We start from the raw sequence: 20253 nt of genomic DNA, 5'->3' as shown, positions 1-20253 counted from the left end.
GGTGGTGGGAATGAGAGGGCAGAGAGCCTCGGAAAATGGTGGTATGGGGACTTGGCAGGGGAGGGAGTGACTCACTGTTTATCCGTCACCGCGAGGCCAGTGAGCTCGATAGAACAGCCGTACTTTTTCATTGTGGACATTTTAAGAAAAGCATTTTTGCTAACTTTATTAAGCTTTGTGTGTGTCACTAATTATGTTTTTACACAATAAAAAAGGGTCACATAAGAGAGAAAACACAGTCAGGGAATTTTATTTGGTTACAATAATAGTTGACATAAGAACATTTGGTGGAGCTGGGTACAGTAGTCAGTAATATATCAATCAAAGGTCAGTCAAAAGTTAATCTCATCATGTCATGTTCTTTTATACAACTGATGTCTCCAGCACATACAAAGCAGCAACCCTTACAGAAATAATGTATAAAGTTTATGCACAAAATTGTGACGTGTAAAGCCTCGATAGTGAAATGCATTCAGGTTTGAGTTGAAAATACTATTTAAAAAAATAATTTTCCGGTGTGGCCATTGTCTCTGGAATGATCAGACCTCAAACCTTTAATACTGTGCCACTCTAATCTCGTCACTGAAGGAATGTTTTATTTTTAAGTACTTAATACAGACAAGTTTGCTGTATTCTTTCAGATATACGTTGAACACTAATCACTTACAGGGTGACAGCCGTTAATTTATGCGATGCAAACACAATTAGATATTTTTTTAAAAGCTATCTTTGAGGAGCCAAATGGAAGAAGCAACCAGACCAGTGACTTCTAAATACTCAATCTTTTGCAGTCAGCCTCAAAGGATTGGCTAAGCATTAATACAGTATGTTCCACCGTGCAAGAAAAAAAAGTCTCAGAGGAGAAGTTACAAATATTTTGACTTTGGCCCGAGGGGGGGGGGGGGGGGGGGGAGGGGGGAGAGAGGGAGGGAAGGGAGGGAAAAGGCAACGGAGAAGAGTCTCAGTCACATGTCTACGCGTCAGAGCCCTTCTGCCTGCGTTTGGAGGGCGGGATCAGACGCGTGGGAAGCTCAGGAGGCAGACCATGGCCCTCTAGCTTGACCTCAATCAGGTGGCTGGCCAGAGCAAATTCTTCGTCATCCAGCATGCCGTCGTGGTCCACGTCCGACAGCTTCCAGATGCGGCCCAGCACCGAGTTGGGCAGGCGGGAGCTCTCCATCCAGTCCTTCGCCTTGTTGCCGCTCAGCTTTCCCTCATTGGGAGCGAGGTTGTAGAAGATCTCGTCATATTTGGGCTTGTCTTTGGTCACCACCCAATCCTCCTCCTCCTCGCATCCCTCTCCGTTCTCCTGCAAAAAGGGGTCGCCCTCTCCGAACGGTCCGGCGCGGGTCCCGATGAAGGCTCCGCCCTGCACACCTGGTTGATCGCCTGCCTCCAGCTCCTCCTGCCGCAGGAGGGGCATCAGTTTGGAGATGTCAGCCGACAGCAGCTCATCCAAGGCCGTCATCAGGTTGGGCTTCAAGGTTTTGAACTTGTTGAAATCATGGACCATCAGTTGCTCCTTCAAAAAGGGAATGGGAAAGTTTCATTTAAACATACAGTAACTGACCTGTTGTTGGTGAAACAGTCTCTGCATAATTGCCTCCCAGATGTTCCCGCTAGTGATGACAAAAAAACAACAGACTCACCTGCATTTTAGTACAATCGGGGAAGTCGCCAGCAGAAATGTTGTGCTGCAGCTGGATCTTAGAGAAAATGACTGGCAGCTGGTAGATCAGATTCTTCTTTTTATTGTCCTTTCTGAAGACAGAAGGCATCTCCGCCTTCAGATAGCTGATGATGTGGGCGTGGACCTGGGATGGAGAAACGCACAGCACCCACACCAAGCAGTCAACCCAACTGACATGATTAAAGTGCAGATGTTAACCTTTTATGATGCATTTTCGTCATGCACACCGACAACAACCCACCCTGACGAGACGCGCCCTCTTGACCAGATCATTGAGCTTGCGCAAAGCTGCGTTGCGAGGGAGGTTTTGGATGTCGGCGAACAGGTCCTCCTCCTCCAGCTCAAACAGCTTCCGGTTGTCCGTAACCATCAGCGGCTCGGACCAGAAGGAGCCGATGTAGACGCGCAGCACCTCCGGGGTGCCAAACACCTTCCCCAGGGACCACATGAGTGCACCGTACACTCTCATCAGCTGCTGGGTGCCCACCATGTCGGCCTTGTTGAGCACCACGCGCAGCTTGTCCTCGTTGCCCTTCAGGGCACCGATGGCCTCGGAGAACTCGTCGGAGATCTCCAGTTTATGGGCGTCAAACAGCAGGATGATGCGGTCCACGCGCTCGGCGAACCAGCGCAGCACAGCTGGGAAGTCGTAGCCTGTCAGGGTGGAACGAGGTTGAGAGAGCAAGATATTCAGAAAGCTACAGACAGTATGCTCGTGACAGAAAGAAAGGGGGGGGGGGGGGGGGGTCAGGAGAGGAGAGAATGTCTACACAGACACAAACCCGTCACGTCCAGTGACAGGACATAACTCCATTTACTACTGAACTCAAGTACAATTTATGTACTTGTACCACGCTTGAGTTTTTAAAATGAGATTTTATTTTACAGTATACTACTACACTGCAATTCTGAATGAAATATTGTACTTTTTCCTCCATTTGTTTTATAATTACATTCAGACAAACAAAAAAATTGCATAAACAATGTTCATGTTCAACAATTTTGAACGCAGTGCTTTTGCTTGTAAAAGCGTATTTCTACACTGTGGAATAGCTTCATTTCTTTCAAAAACAACGTTCCAGTTACTCTGAATGAGCTGTGTGCTTCTCATTCTTGTCCTGGAACATAGTCTTTTATTATTATTATTATCCAGAAAAAATAGGAATTTGTTTTTTTTTGCAATGCTGTGAGTACAACAAACAACATTCCATTCAGTTCTGTTGTATTTTGGTTGGAGGCAGAAAACTGAGATATTTCAAAACCTCACCAGATTAAAAAAACAAAACAAATTGATCATTTAGGTAGTATGTTTTTTTTACCATTTCGATGCACTGAGCCTTCTAAAGTATTAGTTGCTCATGCAGGGGGACGTGAGTTATAATGGGTTACTTAAAGCGTGGATGGAAAACGTTTTGAAATAAACTACAGTGGGATGATGATGACGACGACGATAGTTATTTTGAAATGGTACATTCCTCCAGATGTCCTGACAGAATCTTCGTCTGTACCGTCTCTGCTCCTGATTAGGATTTCTTGGCTGCTCGGGGTCCGGCTGAGATGTGTCCCTGCCCCGCTGCCAAGTGTTACGCTGACCGAGTGAACCGGTCCCATGGGTTAGCCAGGCGTGCCAAAGTCATGAGTCTGTAAGCCGATGGTCACGGATGTGCGTCTCTGCAGGCCCCCCTGTTCCCCCTCCTCACCTTTGTACTCTCGCTCACCTCGGCTCACTCTCTGCTTAGCACCGGACAGGATCCCCGGTGTGTCAATAATGCTGATGCTCTCCAGGACCTGGTTGGGAATCTGGGCGCACTGGAACCTGTTATTTCCATCACACGGGAGGCAAGTCACATAAACGGTGACAAGAGTTCATGCAGGTCACTTTTTGTTTGGAGTCAGAGCAGAAGAGAATCTTAATCATGGGACAAATGGTTAGCGCTTATCAAAAGAGGCCAATGTGATCCCAGTTGCAGATTGGAAGCTGCCCCGTCCCCCCACAGCCCCCCTCCGTCTGTGGGCCATTGTGTTCAAGCAGGCCTCTCATTGCTGCGGGCTTCCTGAAGGAAAATGACCACTTGTGCCAGAATCAAACAATAAGGGCCGCTAACGATGTGAGGCTTAGAACAACAACACCGCTTCCTGCGGCTCCTGAGCTTAACGAGCTCACCGGTCCCTGAACAGGAAGTCCCTGCAAATGGGGGGGGGGGAAACGCAAATACGTTCACAAACACACTGCAGTGGGAGAGAGGGACGTGATAAACCCCGTCGATAGCAGGACTGTGTGTTCACTTCCAGTCTGCATGTCCACATTTCTAACAGCCAACGGCACTTGACTGTGAACCGTTTACATCAGTGGAAGAACATACACAGAAATCTGGCAGCCGAGACACTAAACAGAGTAGAGCGAATGACCTCGGTGTTGAGCTTCTCTCCTGCAGGTTCTACTGGGCCTCACAAAGCCTTTGACTTCATCTATTTGCCTTTGCACAGAGGGGCCGCGCCGCCCTCCGACCTCGGCTTTGAACTCACATTGCCGTTCCCGTCCGAGCGCGTCAGCTTTCATCCCTCTCTCGGGTGATATTGCTCCCTTTCTCCATTTTTCCACAAATAATGCAAGTGGCTCCCCGCTTTGAAATTTGGCGCAAGGGCTTGAAATTCCAAAGAGCTAAACAACGTTCTGTTATCTGCCCTGCCCTGTTTCCCCTTCTGGCGTTCTCTTACATAGTTCGTTCACATTTCGTGCCGATAACTGCCCGGCTCCCTCAGTCAGGAATCACTGCACAACACGCTGAACGATGTCCGCGCTCTCACCTGTTGAGAAACGTGTTTCCGAAGGGGTTGAGTTTGCGGAAAGGCTTGTTGGGGTCTACGATGAGGGCGTTCCCGGGGATGACTCCCTCCACCTCGCCATGCATGATGGCGGTGAAGCAGTCGGTGGTGGGTTCGGGTCCCACCCTGCTCCCAGGAATATCTTGCTCCAGGAGATACCTGTTACACACACACATTAAGCATGTGATTATAGACAAACTTTGGCAATCGTACATTTTGATCAGGGAATATATGTTTGATGCAGAGCCATGAAGTCTCACTTGATAAACGTTGTCTTTCCAGTGGAGTACTGTCCCACCACCAGCACCATCGGCTTGTTGTCAAAGTCTGCATCCTCCAGGCTGAGAGAGTGGAAGTCATGGAACCCGTAATACTCCTCCAGAGGCAGCAGCTTCTTACGGTACAAGGACTTGAGCCCCTCGGTCACAGTGCGGATCACCTCTGGCGTCTTTTTCACATTCTTTCTCCCCCAGCGGGACATTTTGATTGACTAACGGGTCGAGAGGGAGCTTCTTACAAGAAAAAAATCAATGTCACAATGTGTCTGTTGTTTGGAGCTGTATTTCCCTGGAAAACCTTCAGGTGTTTCCTGTATTTATGTGGACGGTGCTCACGCGTCCTCGAAACCTCCTGTGCTGACGCGGAGAGGGACCACAGGACTGATGTCTCGTTTGAAGCTCGGCTCTTCCCCTTTGAGCCCCTGTAATGTGGACAGAACAAGTAGAGTGAATCCAAAAACAACGGAAGAGATGATCCAGGCGGCTGTAAAGTGTCTTTGTGTTTCTCAGAGCTGGCGATCCAAGCTCGCCACAACCACAACCTCAAGTAGGGATGTGGACTCTGGAGTAAGAGTAAGCCACCAAGGACTGTGCCAAGCACTGTGAGTGAAGGACTGGAAAGAGTTGGTGAACACACTGGAAAACCTGCAAACCCAATCTTGCGTAAGGATTTGCACAGTTTATTTTAATGCAGTGAGATGAGTAAGACATTCCATTTAGGAGGTTCCTCCTGCTGGAACATGAACCACGTGAATGACTTAATTGTCCGATTGAATAAAAATAAAAAATACCGTAGTCTACACAAACAAAAACACTGAATTAGGAATTAAAGGCACAAGTCGTTAATAGAAGCGGGCACAGGGGTGAGACAGTCAGCTGATGTGATCTCTTCTATTTGAGAGATTCTTTCTTGTAAATCCAATTTGAAAGATACGTCACAAGACCAGCGTGCAAAGACTTTTGGTTAAAATGGCGAGGCCTGGAGATCTACACGAGAGACATTAAATGGGGTTTCCCCGCCATTACACACAAAAAGTACTGGGCCGGCCAGCCGTAAAAAGGAAGCTTCTTAACAGGGTTTCCGTGAGAATCAAAGGTTTGGTTTAGGCTCTGGGATCAATTTCTAAAGTGTAAGGATGGTGGAAAATAACGTGTGGTTTCGCGCACCACGCAAATTTGGGACTTACAACAAGAAGTGACATGCAGGAGCACAGAGTATAATAAGGAGTCACACTTTGATATCCACATGAAGCAAAGAACAAACACACTACAGAAAATTGGAGTCAGAAACCAGCCAGTCTCACTTTCCACGTGTTTCATAATCTGGTCATACTTGAATAAAAGGTTCAAACACATGATCACTATAGCCGTGTTGAAAGTATGAAAAGGAGTATTTACCAGGTTATTATGGAGAATTCAGACTGCTTCAAGCGCCTTGATTCTCTCTCTCTCTGCAGTCTTGCCCTCTGGAAAATATTTGGACTCGAGACGGTCTCTTGGAGGAGCTGCTGCTACATGTATGGGTGTTCTTCGGACAGCGAATAGGAGCCCTCCGCGGAGCGTCAACGCAGCTGGATTACAGAGGATCGTTCTTCTCAGAGGTTTAATGCATTTCAGATGAGCTTCGCATCTGGCGAGGTTCCTTCCCCCGGCTTGCTGAAGGAGCACAAGGCAAACAGTGTGACACAAGGGCAAACCACACGCGGGCAAATGTTCCTCTCCCCTTGCTGGCTTCTCTCAAGTTTGAATGCACCTCCTCTTTGGGGATGCCTGGCAACACTGTGGGCAGCACCAACACTGTGCTCAGGGCAAGGATGAGCAGAGCGGCGGTCAGGGGCTGATGGTTGGGGGGGGGTATGTAGTTTGGGTGGAGTCTTTTTTTTTTTTTTTAAACGTGACAAAATGTTAGTCTTGCATATTTTGAATGATAAAGACATCCTGGTGCTACACCTCTAACTCCTGTGTTTTTCAATGGTTTGCCTTTTCTTTTTTTACTTTAACCCACTGTGAAATGTCATGAGACGTGACAGTTTTTTCCCCTCATCAATCTAAACTCTCTTGCTCCTCCCAAACCTCTGAACCCTGCAGGCGATGAAGCACACAAACCAGCGCTACTTTTCCATTTCAATACACCGCCTGCTGGCTGCCGAGGAAAAGAGAGTGAGGAAATAAAAAATAAAAAAACCAACACCCCACCGCCATTACCGCCACCATCACGCTGTATTCCTCAGTCATCAGCAGCCATCCAGAAGAATGCAGCCTGAAGCCGGACAAATGACTAATGGGCCGTGCAATGTTTCATAAAAGAAGCAAGGTTTAATTTACAGTTTTACTAAATGTACATTTCTTTTTAAAAAGTGTCATTATACACAATAAATACAATACAAAATTAATCTGTAATACTATACTTCAAATTCTCTTACTGTCTTTTTGTACATTATTATTGTTCCTTTTTTCCCCCCATTTCAATGCTTGTGCTGTGTTTGAGTTTGAATTGTCCACCAGCCTTCAAAGAAAAAAGACACAAGTAACGATGGGAGGCAGGGATACGGGAGCAGAAGGATGAAACAAACTGACTGAGAACACAAAGTGTTAAAACTGGCCTGCCCCCTGTCGGCTAAAATGCATAAATTCCTAACCTGGCATCACAGGACAGGAGAGCAGGTGTGTGTGTGTGTGTGTGTGTGTCCCCCGGTGTGGTCTAAAAATAAAATCATGTCAAATTAGATGCAAAAAAAATAACCAAATTTCATTTACATCTTGACAGTACAGTACCACAGTACCCAAGAGGAGTCAAATAGGAAAACAACCTCACAATTCTTCAAAAGGATTTCCTCAACAGGTCAACACTTTAAAATGCATGCCATGCAAAAAGCAGACTCATGATTCATTTTAGCCGGAGAGAGTAGTTGCCTTGAAGGCATTGTAAAGAGAGACATCGATTCCAGACAAAAAGGTGGTCTGTATTCATTTAGCATGAGCCGTTTGGGTGGCAGCATTATCTTTGTGACAAGGGAACTAAATTTGATTGGTAAGGAAAGTCACTAAGTATTTTCATGTTTTGCAGTATAAACTGGTATAAACGTCTCTTATGTATGAAAACAACAAAATAGTGTAACTTAACTGTGTAAGTGAGCTTCCTGATGCTTGTTGGGACATTGAGTGTAAAACAGGAAAATAACCAATGCAGTTAAGAGCTCCGGCCACAGGGAAGGAATGTATGAATACCAAATAAGAAAAAAGATCAAAAGTAAAAAAGGAAGAAAGAAATCCCGTGACAATTTCCTCTCGCTACTTGAGCTTGGCTGACGGAACACATACAAAACGCCAGACTTAAATCTTACAGTCTGCAATTAACAAAGACAGTTTTACCTTTGACCACACTCTTACTTATTCCACCACAGGTCTACTTCAAGCTGTAAATGACAAAACAATTTCTGGACAATTCAAATGGACAAACAAAGCCAACACAGCTTGGCAGCGCAGTACAATGATACTGTTTGCACGACAAAAAACCTTCCCCTGCCCCTATATGTGTCTTTTAGTTCCCCCATGTCAGTGTGGCCCGTGGCCCAGGGGCTGTTATCTGCTTTGAGTCTGGGGTACCAGGCTGCCATTGTGGCCCCGGCCACCGACCGGAGGGTGCTGGGCCAAGGACGAGGACGACGAAGCGGAGGAGGAGGGTGGTGCTGAAGGTCTGTGGGATGAGGCTGCCGAGCCCCCCGCGCGCTGGCTTTGGTGTGACCTGCTGTTGCCCCCCTTGATGCGGGCGGAGGGCTCCTGCTGCAGGTTAAGGATGCTGTCGATGGCACACTGCAGGTGCTCGTTCAGAGAGTCGTCCGGCGGGCTGCCGCTGGAGAAGCTAGCGTTATCCATGTCGGGGGAGTCCGACTTGCAGCGTTTCGCAGGAAGCAAAGAGTCTCGCGTGAAGGAGGACTCCGGCGAGGGAGGACCAGGGGCATGCTGGTCCATTCGGAATGCCCCAGATGCCCTGTGTCTATTTTTCCCACTCGCCCGCTTGTATTTACTTACATCCGTTTCCGGGTCTGTGTGCTCTTCTCCCCTCTCCTTTGCCCCTTCCCTGTCCAGGAGCTGTGGGAGATGATGGTGCTGTGACGTTTTGATACCACGGTTAAACACCTCGTCCATTTCCTCCAGCCCCTCCATTGCACCCCCTAACCGGCCCGTATCGTGGCCCAACTCTGTGTGAGTGTGTGAGGCCTCCCTGCCTCTTTTCTCCACCTTCATACTGGCTATAACTGTCCGCTCTGAGGGGGGCGAGGGGGAGGCGTCGTGCTTGGTGGGGGACAGTGTGGGTCTGGGGTAGGACAAACTTTCGTCTCCTCCCCCTCCCGGGACGCCGGGTCTCACCCGGGGACTTATGTTTTCCCGGTATGTTTTTCGAAGGGGGAGCCGACATGTTGTCTGTGAGGGAGTGGCAGTGGAGGCAGAATTGTGTTTGACCCGACCCACGTTGTCGTGATCTAATGTCCCATTCATTTGAGTGGAGGATGAGGAGGATGTGGACAATGACCACGTGTGAGAGGAAGAGGTAGAGGAAGACGGCGCCGAATTGGGGGGGGCATTACCTCTCGGCGGTTGGTTGCACCGAGTGGTTGTTGTGGTGACCGCCGAGATGGCGGAGCAGACAGGGGGCTGAGTTCTGATGACGGAAGGAGGGCTTGATAAAGGTTCGGGCTTTGGGTGCGGCGCAGAAGCTTCGAACTGAGTCCGAGGCTGGGAGGTGGACTGGCTGCTCTGCTGAGGTTGCGGTGTGTGCACCGGGTCTAAGGCAGTGTTGTGGACCACCTTACTGAACCCAGTTTGATCCTGCTTGATCTTGAGCTTCAAGCCGATTCTCCTGCGAGCCTCGTAGGTCTTCATAGGCGGCCGGCTGGTTCTTTGCGGGAGAGCGTCGTCATCGGCAGCCGCCGCTGGAGAGTTGAAGGACGAAGAGGAGAAAGAGGATGATGATGCTGCTGCTGCCGGGGCGCGGCTGAAGGAGGAGCTCTGGCTGGTGGGTTCGGCCAGCCTGCTTGCTGCAGCTGGAGGACAGCTGCTGGACCAGGACACAGAGGCTCCGCCCCCACCCTGCTTTATTACTAGTTTGGTAGACGGGAAAGGGTTGGTGGAAGGAGGTGGTGGAGCTGGAGCGGGGACTGGAGATGGGGCAGATGCAGGAGAAGGATTTGGGGCAACTTTTGGAAGAGGGGGAGGGGCAGGAGCTGCGGGTGGCGGAGCTGCGGGTGGCGGAGGCGGGGCAGCGGCAGCTACGCCTCCACTCAGTGACGGCGCCTCGGCAAAAGAGGATTTATGTTGGGATGAAGCTACACTCTCCAACATGCGTGCGTTTGCCACAAACTCCTCTGCAATTAAATAAACAGAATAATATTATTAGCATACTCCTTGATTTAGGGGTCGACCACAAAACCGTTGATGGCCACAAACAGCGGTGGGGTACCTGGTCTCTCCTTGGCCAAAATCCTGTCCTGACTCAATGCAAGCTTTTCCTCCTGAATGAACATCCGGTCGATCATCACCATCTCTGCCGAGGGGCCCAGTCTCTGCTCGGGTTTAAACACCGGAAGAAATCGGTTCAATATCAATTCAGGGCAAAGAAGGCAAGAGAAGGCGCCTGGTGAGATGTTGGGTTTATAAACTCACTTTTGACTCTGCAAAGAGCAGGTGGCGATACTTATCCAGCATCGCCTGGGTCCTTTTCAGCAGTTGGCAGGAGACATTCTCAAACTCATCATCCACTGTGCAGGAGAGATAAGATGTTCATGAAGAACGAAGAATAGGGTGGGGAAAAAATGGTACTAAAATCTAATTGGCTGCACTAGAGGCTACGGAGTGAGTCACCTCTTTGATAGTCTTGAGAAGAGTTTGCAGTTCCCTGGTAGAGATGGTAAGGCAGCAGTCTGTGCAATGTGTCCTCAACAGATTGGAAAGGAGCACTGTAGTTTGGGTGAAGCACTGAACCCTGCTGTTTCCTCAGCTGTTCTAGCATCCTGCAGTGAAGTGTGCGTGTGTGTACAGAAACATTATTTACAAAAATGCAATTGTTGGACAGTTTAAATCAGCCAGTAAAAGGAGAGCGTTACATACTTGGCCTCTTTGCTGGGCTCAGCACTGAAAGGCATCTTCATCGTTGTTGTCTGCGATGTGAACAAACAATAAAAACAGAAGTTACACCTTCAGGATTAAATAGGAGGTTTTCAGGACTTCAGTGGCATTCAGTGGCCCTCCTTTACCTGAGTTTGCACTGAAGCTGGGGGCTGTGGAGCAGGCATTTGAGCCAGACTAGCTCCCATCACCTGGATCTGCATGCCACCTTTCCCTTGAGTCATCCCTCCCGCTGAGCCGATCACTCCTGGCTTTGGCTGAACCTGTGAGGAAAATCAAAAAGGAAGATTGGCAACTGGTAAAATAAACAAAAGTACACGTTGTACTGTTAGCACATGACAGCCAATGACCACCTGGCAGGTCCTGAAGATGAACTGGCTTTAAGATGTGCTTTGTACCTGTACAGGCTGGGAAAGGCTGGCAGGAGTGACAGTCTGATTCACCATTGCTCCAGCTGGCCCTTGGGCTCCTGAGAATACCTGTAAGTCACTTGATGCTAAACACAAGAGGAAATACATCATTAGAAAGGGGAATACTTAGAGGTGTGTTCAGGGCCCCGCCGCGTTGCATCGTTTATAGCTAATTGTGTCTGACCTGTAGCAGGAGCTTTGATGAGCAACGGTGTCGGCTGCAGCACCGAGAGAAGCGGAGCAGGTGTCCCGGGGTTGGCTGATGATGTAATCACCACTTTATCAACAGGCACATCTTGCTGGGAGCCAAACTGACTGGTGACTTGAGGTTGAGTGGACTGCTTGGCCTGCAGCAAGATGTTCTGCTGAACCTGAAAACACATCAGGCCCGTTTTTACCTATTTATAGAGGTTTTGTACTCAGGGTTTCCCAACGCCTACTCTGACTACTGGTAAGCTGGAAATTCTGCATTAAAGTTGATTTTCCTAAAAGAGCACAAAGATATACCAGGTATACTTACCTACTGCCAACTACTAACTCATGGGATGTTATTGCCCCCTTTTCAATATATTGGGACTCATTTGAATGGTTGGATACATTGAAAATTACAGGTCATTGCATGTAGTACAGATCAGTAGTATAGTCGACGTGATAGGCAGGTATACGCCGTATACCCACTAGGAAAAGTCAAGGATTCCCGTATACCCACCAACAAAACCGCGATGATACGTGTCAACATCGTTATGACAGAACGTTCTATCGGTCATTCATAAATGAAACACCCCGTCTGAAGGCAGTCATGCCACGGATGCGCGGTCTACCGCGCGATCCTTGCTTACTAACGGACGCATTCTCCTAACAGACGGTCCCTCCCCCGCCCCGTCAGCCGCCCCCCCCTCACTCGCTCGCTCGCTCTGGGAGAGGAGAGTAAGACGCTGGGAGGGGAACATTTAAAAAAAAAAAAAAAAATCACAGTATACCCACACACACAAAATATAGACTACACCACTGGTACGGATCACATTTTTGCAGCAGGTGGGAGAAAAAGTGGCATATGAAGTAAAAAATACTCAATCCCTTGCATTGCATGCAAATGCCATAACAACCTCTTTATTTTCAAGACATTTGGAAAGAACTGGGACTGCGACTGTACCTGGTGGAGCTTCTCCAGCAGCTGTTTCTGCTGAGGGGAGGGCTGGGTGATGGTCGACAGGGTCTGAATCTGTGCTCCTATTAATTGCAGGTGGTGTTGCTGCTCTGCTGTCAGGCCCTGGATGGGAACCTGGGCTTTAACTAGCCCACTAGCAGTGGCAGAGGTGCTGACAGGAGCAGCAGTGAACTGGTGCGGTGCAGGTGGCGTGGGGGGAGGCTTGGGTGACTGTGACAAGGGAGGCATTTCTTGTTGATAAGGGGCCGGCTGCGAGGCCGGTCGAGGCTGAAGCTGAACTTGAATGTGTGCCTGCTGCGGCTGGCCTTGTTGGCCGGGTTGGGGGGACTCGGCCATTTGGTTGTGTACAATAAAGAGCTGCGGGTGAGACGAGGGCGTGCACGAGCGGGAGGGAGTCTGAGACTGCGGCTGAGGCTGGGAGGGAGGACGCGACTGCTGTTGATGGTGTGGTGACTGCATCTGCTGGCCCAGAGTGAGAGGAGACCGGCAAGGCTGCGGGCTGTCTGCCAGGGGGGGCGCTGTGGCGTGAGACGACATTATCGGCGATGGGGACATGCTCTGGATCTTCAGGGACGTCGGATGTCCACTGGAGGGTACCTGAAGAAGTGGTATCACAAATTACCAATATACTCATTTGATCAGAGAACAGAAAACAATAGTTTAACAGAGGGGCAAAAATCAAGCACAAAAATCACACACTGCATGCACATAGTATAGATCATGTGATTCTAGTTCAGATTCCATAAAAGAAATAGGGCTGGGCGATGTGACAAACCTAGTTACGATATGCATGATTATGTGCTAAATGTTTAATACAATGATAGTGTTGCACTGTTATGCATCGCATTAGACAAAACTTGCCACACACATAAAACAAACACCGCATACATTACTTTGCTGATGTTTGATCATGCAGTAAATTGAAAATATTTTCGGGATTCCACTGCTAATTGCTATGGAAAATATCGCCCAATCCCTACACAAAAATCACACAAACAACAATACAAAAGCAAGTGTTGAGACTTTCACATCTAGTAATTGCAGTAGAAGTATAAGGAGCGTTCTAGCGTTCACACATAAAAAGGAGAAATTATCATTCGGCAAGCTAAAAAGAAAAAAGTTGACACAAGCAATATGTCAAAATCTGGGGGCTGTGGTGGAGAAGTAGAAGGTGATCTGAAGACTTCAGGGACTGGTGTCAGGGGAGCATGGATTATGTCTGGGGGGGGTCATTGCACTGGTCAGACTAGGGGTTACACAGGGTAGTGGCAGGGTTTTCCTCAAGAATAAGGGCAGGGTTGACCGAGAAGTGGATTGATTGATGAGTTATTGGTGAGTAATGCAGCAGATGCTGGTTGAGTGGAGCTGAACCAGCATCAATGGTGGAGTTGAGTGATTGTGATTGAGCATTGTGTTAGTGAAAAGGTGAACAAGTTGCAGTAGGCACTTTTCATAGCGGGGTAAACACAAGTGTAATTATTAAAAGGGAATTTGGTTTCACAATCCGCTGCATGTTTCCAGTGAGTTGCATGAATAATACCAAAGAGAACTTAAATGGAAAACAGCCACAATTCATTTTAGTAACTACACGGGTCTTGTCCCTGCGACAAGTCAAAATGTCAGCTGTGAAAAGGTTGAATATATTAAAAGCATGACCATTGTTTTTTGTATTATGCTACCAAGTACATAGAGCAAAATGGATGAAAATTAGTTCTAAAAAATCTATTAAAAAGACACTGGCACTTTAATGCCATTCCTACATTCCACAGCCGTGCATACAGTTATAAATATCCAAATGGCCTGAAACACAATGCATATGGACAAATAGAAGGATCATGCGTTTACATATAAGTGAGCGATGTCAGAAAAACAGAGGCTGCAAGCGAGTAATTATTGAGCGTAGGAATTGCAAATGAGCGCCATGGAAGCAATGACCAATGCAGAGGAGAAGAACAGAGCAGTGATGGGGAAAGGAAAGATATACCCTAACACTGTGGCGGCAGCAGCAGCAACAAGTGGGTGGGGCTTAACATAAAGGGGCATTTCTACCTGCTTTACCACAGTGGTCATGTGGGAGGGGCCAGGGGAAGGGCTGTGGCTCTGACCCGCCCAAGAGTCAGTTAATTGGCTGTCATTGACAGCAGGGGCCGGAGCACTGACGCTGTTGCTGTTGACGATTACAGACGCTGGTACGCCCACAGAGGGGGTGGACTCATTCTCTGACTGTTGGTGCTGCTCCTGATGGGAGCACATTTACCATTTCAGGACGAGGGAGGGAAGAAAGAAGGGGATTGGAGATTGGAGGGAGTGGGTTGTAAAATAGTACACCAGAGGTCAGAGCAAGACAACACTCCGTGCAAGTTATGCATTAAGACAATGTTAACTGTACAGTAGATAAAATTTAAGTAAACACGCAAATAGCGGAACACCGACCTGTTGCAAGAACATCTGCAGAGACTCCTGGCTCAGGATCATACTGGAGCCCTGGTTGGTGAACAGTAACCTTCCTGGACTGTGCTGAGCCTGATGGGGGACCAGCCCCACTGCTGTGACAGAGGAAGAGGTGGACACAGACATGGACGGAGACGAACAGGGCACTGTGGTAACAGTGGACACAGAGGAAACTGGTTGCATGGTGAGGATAGACGACTGGGTTGCATGCTGCTGTGTGGGATGAGCCGCCTGGTCGGTGGAGCTACCCAGCACAGTAACGCACTCTCCAGCATGGCCTTGAGCCATAGTTGCTGCTCCTGTGCCGCTGCCGCTGCTGCTGGGAACACCACCTGGCTGAGGTTGCATGGCTGGCTGCAAGCTCACTGCGGGGCTTAGTCCCTGCACCTGACTCAGCATGGTCAGGGAGTTCTGGATGGGCATGCCCTGTATGACGGTTTGGGCATGGCCTGAGACAGTGTGGGTCTGTGTTTGGCTTTGACTCTGAGCCAATGAGACAGGCATCTGAAAAAGGGTGGGCGTGCCCATCTGGCCAGGTTGGAGCTGAATGGGTCCAGAAAGGATGTGGGCGGCCCCAGGGTGGCCCTGTGAGGTCAACACTTGACTCAAATTGATGTTCTGGTTTGCAGTTAGTATCTGGTTTGCGATGAGCTGTCCACCAGGTCCCTGACTAGTTATGATGTGCCCCCCGGGATGTTGGGTCAGTATCTGCCCACCTGCCTGTAGCTGTGGCAGGAGAAACTGGTGATTCTGGCCTTGTAGGACTGTCTGGGAGGGAATGACGATGCTGCCTTGTTGGTTTAACAAGTGTACACTGAGGGGCTTGCCAGACGGTTGTGCTGCTTGTTGCTTGAAAAGGGTTTGCTGAAACTGTTGGCCTTGTGAAGTGGCTTGAGTACTCAGAACAACGTTTGAGCCTGGCTTTCCCGTCAGGAAGGCTACATTCTGAGCAGTAGAAACTGGAATTTGTTGCAGCCCGAGAGCTTTGTGGCCATCGTTTTGCAAGGTTTGGGGTGCTGGCTGTGGGTGCTGCTGCTGCTGTTTGAAGAGTTTCGGTTGGATGGCTCCCCCCTGAGAGGGTTTAGGCTGAATGGGTGTTGGTGTTCGCTGGATGATCACGTTCTGCATGATTTGGCCTTGAGTTTGCGCCTGCGGTCCAATTCCTGAACTTAGAGTGGTGCTGCCAAAGCCAAGAAGCCCAGCAGGAGAAGTCATTGTACCGCCACTGTTGCTGTTTGTGCTGCTGACAGAAACAGATGGTCCATTTAAAGCTGGAGACCCTTTGTTACCTTGGATCAGAAGTCCACCTCCTGAGCCTCCGAGCCCCGTCTGAGGACCAGCACCTGATACTTCTGGCCCAGACTGGTGCAGCTGGTAACTACCCATGGCTTTTGTCAGGATTTGCTGCCCAGACTGATTGATAGTCATGACTGTAGGCTGACCTACAACCTGAATCTGTCCGATACCCAAATGTCCAGACTGACTCCCATTAGGAAGAGCTTGTAGACTAGAAATGGGTTGAAGTGTCACATTTCCCAGGCCCATCGGCTGCATGAATGGCTGAACACTGATGGTCTTGTTCATGACCTGGGATTGGAGTTGAAGGCCTTGCTGAGCAAGCACCGACCCCAGCATGTCAGCTGTGGCATTGGGAGGAGTAGCGATGGCACTCGGGGCCGAGCCTGGGAAAATTGCCGCTGCTCCCCCAACACCTATACCAAGTGCAGCACCTGCAGCCCCAGAGAGGCTGGCGTCAGGCAGTGTCTGTACCACCTGTGTAAGGCCTGGAATTCCAAAGGAGCCCAGATCCAGCTCAGCCTCCGCCTCCTGCAAGCTTTGCTCTGTGATGTTGGCTTCAGCCAGGCTCTGCTGCAGGATGTCACATGGCTCGTGATTTGTCCCGATCCCATTGCTCCCACCTTCACCACCCGGGGATCCTCCCAAGATGTCATCATCTTCAAGGAAGTCCAGGTCAACACTGACTCTGGGTAGGCCTGCCGGCTCATTGACCGACAGCTGGACTGCAGGTTGGACCTCTGGAACATGGCCCTTAAAGAAATGAAGAAGTTAAATCAGGCGGAGGATGTAAATGACGGATCTATGTGATGGTAACAAACGTTACCACAGATATGCAGACACAAAAACCCCGCAAAAAAGATTTGTTACGTTGTAGCAACCACAAAAACCTTTTAGAGTGTAGGTATGTTAGTGGAAAGGGAGGGTATTTAGAGATGCATGCTACATAGATAGAAAACAGGAGGAGGAGGATTGGGGGATTTTACTCACCCCAGTGGTAGAGAAGAACGAGCTTGTGGGGTCACTCGAACCATCCAATAGGTCGTCAGTGTCCAACTACAGACACACCCACCCAGGATAGGACAGACAGAAACCAAAGGCACCCAAACCAGCAGGCAAAAGCCACCAGGACAGAGAAACATACAGACCATCAGACAGAGGAGGACAAGGAAAGGACAGAAAAACAGTCCAAAGAACCCAGATTGTTGAGAACCAGCAAAAAGATAAGCGACAGAGGGGCAAAATGATAGGAATAACACAGCTGGGAAGCGTTGGTGTTAGCATTTCTTATTTTGTGAATTAGCCTAAGACAAAGGGAAGGCAGGGTGAAAGCATAAATAGTGCAATCAAAAAGCAAAGACAACCATTGAGCAAGAGGAAGCCATATAAAAAAGGAAAATGTGAAGGTAGTGCGGGAGGCGGGTTTTAGGGTGCACGTACGTGTAATCCAAATTTGACTTAAGTAAAAAAAGTCATGCAGTCCAAACTAAAATCTGAAAACCTAGGACTCCTTAACCCATCAACTACAAACCCATATTCTATTATTATAAATCACAAGCCTGGCATGTGTCTTTGTTCACTTTTTTTCCCGGTCATACTCACATGGGTCTCAGATCCATGAAGAAAATCATTGAGAGCTTCTGGGTCACTGCAAAAAGAGAAAAATGTGTTTACAACCATACAAGACAAGATAAAAGAGAAGACTGAACGATTTGTTAAATATAAAACTAATCTTGCACCATGTCTTGCGATGACTTACCAAATTACATCTAGAAGGCACCTGCCATCTTCATCATCCATGACAACTGATAAAAGAGGAAAACGGTTTTAGGTCCATTGACAATAAAATAAAAAGTACCTGTACACCTAATCAATCATATTTTCAAAATATGTTCAGTTACATGTATTGTTATAATAACAACTTCTCCATATTTAATGGTTTGTTTGTTTAGTGAGATACGAGTCCTGATTTATGGTGTTGACATTCCTCAAATGCAAAGAAGTAAAACATTAAATACATTTATTGGATTTTTTACGCAAAGTTCCGGAGAATATTTTTGTTACAGATTTCTGTTGCAGTGTACTAGAATTACAACAAGACAACATGTCATTTCAAATAAGCTTCTCATTTACTCATATTGACGGACTTAAATATCTAAACCTGTAGTTCTTTTAAATAATCTAAAATGTCAACGTAATGAGTAACGACTCAAAACATCACGTCAGTATTGCTGTCAGACAACTCAGAGCAAGGAACAACACTTAAAGAAAATGTGTTTACATGTTACCACAAAACCCCGATCGTTGCAACAGTTCATGAATTCACTGAACGCGACGGATCAAGCAGCAACATCATGATGATAAAGATACAGATGTTCGCTGCACCGAGAAACAGCGGATGGCAAAAGACAACAAACTGAAAACGCGCGGTTTTCACACAACCTGGAAAGATTAAGAGTGCGGGCTCTTGAATCGTTCCCGATTACTTTTGGACACCAAAACAACGATGTTCCCCAATAAACACATGGCCCCGGTTAGGAGGGCACCGCGTCCCCGGTAGCAGCTTTAAAAAGGGCAGAGCATCGTAGCCATTACTTGGTCTGAGCAGCCAGTGCGCAGGATATGAATGGAGACTGCAAGCGGCTTGCTACATGCTAGCTGGGCTTTTCGGGGAGCTTGTGCATGCATATTTTGCCAAATCTTTACATTGCACAGTATTGAACAGCGACACGAGCGGCGTAAGACTCTCATTTAATAAAACGCTGAATTTTGAAACCCGGTTTCACGGCTATTTTACAGCATTTTGATGCATCCGAATTGAATTTTGTTAGCCTAGCCAGTTAGCCTGCTAAGCCAAACCAGCCATCAACAATATTCAGACGCACAGCTAGCTTGAGCCTTTGACATTCAAAACAAACCCCAGAGTGACACAAATGTAACACTTGTAACCGCACAGCACCACCTGGATTCAACCGCAACGTGACGGTAGCGTTTGCTTAGAAGTGTGAACGCAATTGCGTGGCGAGCTATCTATCTCTCATCGCAAGCAAAATATGAGTAAATGTTGGAATACTCTTGGATGAAGGGGGGTATGCTTGGGAATTTGGTGGAAAATGGCAATGTCTGCCGGTTCGTGCAGCGATGTGGCGTTTCGCGTGCTGCAGCGGTGCAGTTTGCGGCTTCGCTGCAGTGCGTGAAAATCGCAGCGTTCTAACAGTTATTCGGATAAATAGAGAAATCTCAACATTTGTAACAAACTCACCCGAGACGATAGAGGTGCAGGCAGCGCGGGGTCTCCGGGACAGCCTCGCACGGGCTGCTGTGCAGGACCCAACTAGATGCAGGAAACAGGAGACTTCCGTTCTGCCTGATGGAAAATTGTTGCGTCTCGTGTGGCGCCGAAGCAAACTTTTGAAGACGTATTCTGAGGATGTTGTACTTCAGTAATACAAATTATGCTTAAATAAAGTGACCAAATCGAAAAATACTCAACTAACAGCAAATGTCCTCCATTCAAAACGTTATTTTAAGCCCGTAAAAGTAGCGTTTGTAAGAATGTCAGCAAGTAAGGCTAATGCTCCCAACAAGTAAGCTCATTAAAATGTAACCTTTATGTTTTAATATGGGATGTTTCTGAATTCTCATAACCGACCCATCAATGTGTACTTTGAATTTTACTGCGGATAGAATCTACATTTCAAAACACACTCCAATCCTTTTAGAAGTGTGTGGATGTAATGAACAATTATTTGAATACAGTACAATATCAAGACATTTATCATCAAAGAAGATTTGTGCACTTTGAATAAATAAATTAACTGCCCCATAATTAATGTATATTTCTCATTAATGAAATTCGTTTGGAACATTGGGAATTTGGGGATTTTTCCCCATAATGGCTTTCAAGCTAATGATTATACTTTTAACAATCCAAGAACTAAACCGACTACATTTTGACTGTCAAGTAAATTATTCTGAGCCAAAGCCTGAACTGGAATGTGGACCAAC

General features: G+C 47.7%; 2 protein-coding genes across 12 annotated transcripts; both read right to left on the bottom strand.

The window, feature by feature from the left end:
* Positions 1-234: 234 nt before the first annotated feature.
* ehd2b (EH-domain containing 2b) lies at positions 235-6626 on the bottom strand. Of its 2 annotated transcripts, none has more exons than XM_040171423.2 (7): positions 6193-6626; positions 4777-5216; positions 4499-4675; positions 3391-3506; positions 1932-2344; positions 1650-1814; positions 235-1522 (listed from the first exon to the last, which is right to left on the bottom strand). In XM_040171423.2, the coding sequence occupies exons 2-7, from the start codon at positions 4995-4997 to the stop codon at positions 974-976; spliced, it is 1641 nt and encodes a 546-aa protein (XP_040027357.2). In that variant the 5' UTR covers positions 4998-5216; positions 6193-6626; the 3' UTR covers positions 235-973. The 2 variants fall into 2 exon arrangements, with proteins under 2 accessions (XP_040027357.2, XP_040027366.2); XM_040171432.2 differs by having other exon boundaries at positions 3409-3506; positions 6193-6610.
* A 464-nt stretch (positions 6627-7090) lies between these two features.
* On the bottom strand, positions 7091-19634 carry bicra (BRD4 interacting chromatin remodeling complex associated protein). Of its 10 annotated transcripts, none has more exons than XM_040171365.2 (15): positions 19508-19600; positions 18005-18050; positions 17848-17893; positions 17236-17301; positions 14932-16998; positions 14548-14736; positions 12484-13095; positions 11515-11701; positions 11319-11416; positions 11049-11183; positions 10903-10952; positions 10657-10805; positions 10459-10553; positions 10256-10376; positions 7091-10160 (listed from the first exon to the last, which is right to left on the bottom strand). In XM_040171365.2, the coding sequence occupies exons 2-15, from the start codon at positions 18043-18045 to the stop codon at positions 8377-8379; spliced, it is 5640 nt and encodes a 1879-aa protein (XP_040027299.2). In that variant the 5' UTR covers positions 18046-18050; positions 19508-19600; the 3' UTR covers positions 7091-8376. The 10 variants fall into 10 exon arrangements, with proteins under 10 accessions (XP_040027299.2, XP_040027319.2, XP_040027327.2 ...); XM_040171385.2 differs by having other exon boundaries at positions 10256-10361; XM_040171393.2 differs by having other exon boundaries at positions 10256-10358.
* Positions 19635-20253: the final 619 nt, after the last annotated feature.

The sequence above is a fragment of the Gasterosteus aculeatus genome, chromosome 1 (assembly GCF_964276395.1).
Source record: "Gasterosteus aculeatus chromosome 1, fGasAcu3.hap1.1, whole genome shotgun sequence".
Classification (NCBI taxonomy): domain Eukaryota; kingdom Metazoa; phylum Chordata; class Actinopteri; order Perciformes; family Gasterosteidae; genus Gasterosteus; species Gasterosteus aculeatus.
Note: the sequence above shows the minus strand (reverse complement) of the source record. Positions and strands in the feature narration are given on the sequence as shown.

Bases quoted from the DNA above. Each gene is read 5' to 3' on its own strand.
- ehd2b (XM_040171423.2), bottom strand. From the start codon at position 4,997: ATGTCCCGCTGGGGGAGAAAGAATGTGAAAAAGACGCCAGAGGTGATC. The intron at 1,815-1,931 runs GTGGGTTGTTGT...TCTCCATCCCAG, and splicing joins AGAGGGCGCGTCTCGTCAGG to GTCCACGCCCACATCATCAG. The intron at 1,523-1,649 runs GTGAGTCTGTTG...CCCTTTTTGAAG, and splicing joins CCGATTGTACTAAAATGCAG to GAGCAACTGATGGTCCATGA.
- bicra (XM_040171365.2), bottom strand. From the start codon at position 18,045: ATGGATGATGAAGATGGCAGGTGCCTTCTAGATGTAATTTG. The intron at 14,737-14,931 runs GTCGGTGTTCCG...TGCTCCCATCAG, and splicing joins TGCAGATGTTCTTGCAACAG to GAGCAGCACCAACAGTCAGA. The intron at 13,096-14,547 runs GTAGAAATGCCC...CCACTTCTTCAG, and splicing joins TGACCACTGTGGTAAAGCAG to GTACCCTCCAGTGGACATCC.